Source organism: Limulus polyphemus, unplaced genomic scaffold (genome assembly GCF_000517525.1).
Source record: "Limulus polyphemus unplaced genomic scaffold, Limulus_polyphemus-2.1.2 Scaffold9016, whole genome shotgun sequence".
Classification (NCBI taxonomy): domain Eukaryota; kingdom Metazoa; phylum Arthropoda; class Merostomata; order Xiphosura; family Limulidae; genus Limulus; species Limulus polyphemus.
This window is the reverse complement of record NW_013674626.1, coordinates 10,913-12,497: the sequence shown is the minus strand read 5'-3', so window position 1 is coordinate 12,497 and position 1,585 is coordinate 10,913. Positions and strand designations below refer to the sequence as shown.

At 38.8% G+C, this 1,585-nt stretch overlaps 1 protein-coding gene across 1 annotated transcript in view; it reads left to right on the top strand.

The window, feature by feature from the left end:
• The window catches only part of LOC106475698 (flocculation protein FLO11-like), an 8,100-nt gene that overhangs the window by 1,417 nt on the left and 5,098 nt on the right, over positions 1 to 1,585 (top strand). The window contains exon 2 of the mRNA XM_022379751.1: positions 695 to 1,577. Coding sequence (XP_022235459.1) covers positions 710 to 1,577 — 868 coding nt within the window. The 5' untranslated portion in view covers positions 695 to 709. The remainder of the gene's footprint in view (positions 1 to 694; positions 1,578 to 1,585) is intronic.

Below are 1,585 nucleotides of genomic sequence, written 5' to 3'. Positions count from 1 at the left end.
TCATTGAGGGTGTTATTTTGTAAGTAGCAGTTATTGGTTTCATTGAGGGTGTTACTTTGTAAGTAGCAGTTATTGGTTTCATTGAGGGTGTTATTTTGTAAGTAGTAGCCACTGTTTTCATTGAGGGTGTTACTTTGTAAGTAGCAGTTATTGTTTTCATAGAGGGTATTACTTTGTAAGTAGCAGTTATTGGTTTCATTGAGGGTGTTATTTTGTAAGTAGTAGCCACTGTTTTCATTGAGGGTGTTACTTTGTAAGTAGTAACCATTGTTTTCATTGAGGGTGTTTTTTGCTAAGTAGTAGCCAGTGCCATAAGTGAGTGGGTTACTTGGTAAGTAGTAGCCATTGTTTTTATTGAGTGTGTTATTTTATAATTATCAGTCACTATTTTCATTGAGGATGTTACTTAGTAAGTTGTAATCATTGCTATAATTTAGTGGATTACTGGGTAAGTAGTAACCATTGTTTTTATTCCAGTTTTACAGAAGAAGTATATGCGTTGAATAAAATTTAAATTCTATTATGATTTAAAGTAGAATAATTTTTCTTTTTGATAATTCATACAATTTTTTAGGACGTAGAATAGAAACTTAAGTATTTTTTTAACAATAACATTAACAGCTTATTATAATGAATAGGTAAATGAGTGATTTGAAATTCCAAACAAGTAACCTTTTGTAAAATCTTACTAAAGAGTTCCGTCACTTCGATGTCACCACCACCAAGAGAGACTCCAGGAGAACTGGCAGTGGATGAAAGCACCGCACTATCTGAACAAACTCCAGTTACTCAACCGTCTCCAGAACCATCTCTCCACCCAACAACTCCAGAAATAAAAGATGTTGTTTCACCTTCTTCTGAGCCCGAACCTCGTACTTGTAAAGATACACCAGTTGAGATGGACACGACTCCAGCACCCACAGACGAAAGTGTCGCATTAGACAAATCGCTATCTATAAGTTCTGAACAAGACCAAAATTTGGGCGATGTCCTTTCACTCTCAACAGTTAGTGAAGAAACTCCAGCCAAGAAAGACACCAGTCTGATATCCACGGAGGCTGTAGTAGCAGAGGAAGGACCACCTACAAGTCCTGGAGAAGAAGGATTGGAGGATGCCTTATCTAAAAGTAAGCTACCAGTTAATGTCGACATTGAAACTGGGGTAGACGAAATTCAGTTGCACACTGAAAAGGCTATTGTACCGGAGACAATTCCGGCAACCAGTTTTGAAAAAGAAGAAACATCGGATGTTCTTCTTCCATCCTTGTCTGAATCTAAGCTACCAGATAGCAAAGAAACTCAAGCCAAAGAAGGTGTTTCTACAGCACCCACATCCGAGTCTAAGCCACCAGATAGCAAAGAAACTCAAGCCAAAGAAGGTGTTTCTACAGCACCCACATCCGAGTCTAAGCCACCAGATAGCAAAGAAACTCAAGCCAAAGAAGGTGTTTCTACAGCACCCACATCCGAGTCTAAGCCACCAGTTAGCGAAGAAACTCAAGCCAAAGAAGGTGTTTCTACAGCACCCACATCCGAGTCTAAGCCACCAGTTAGCGAAGAAACTCAAGCCAAAGAAGGTGTTTCT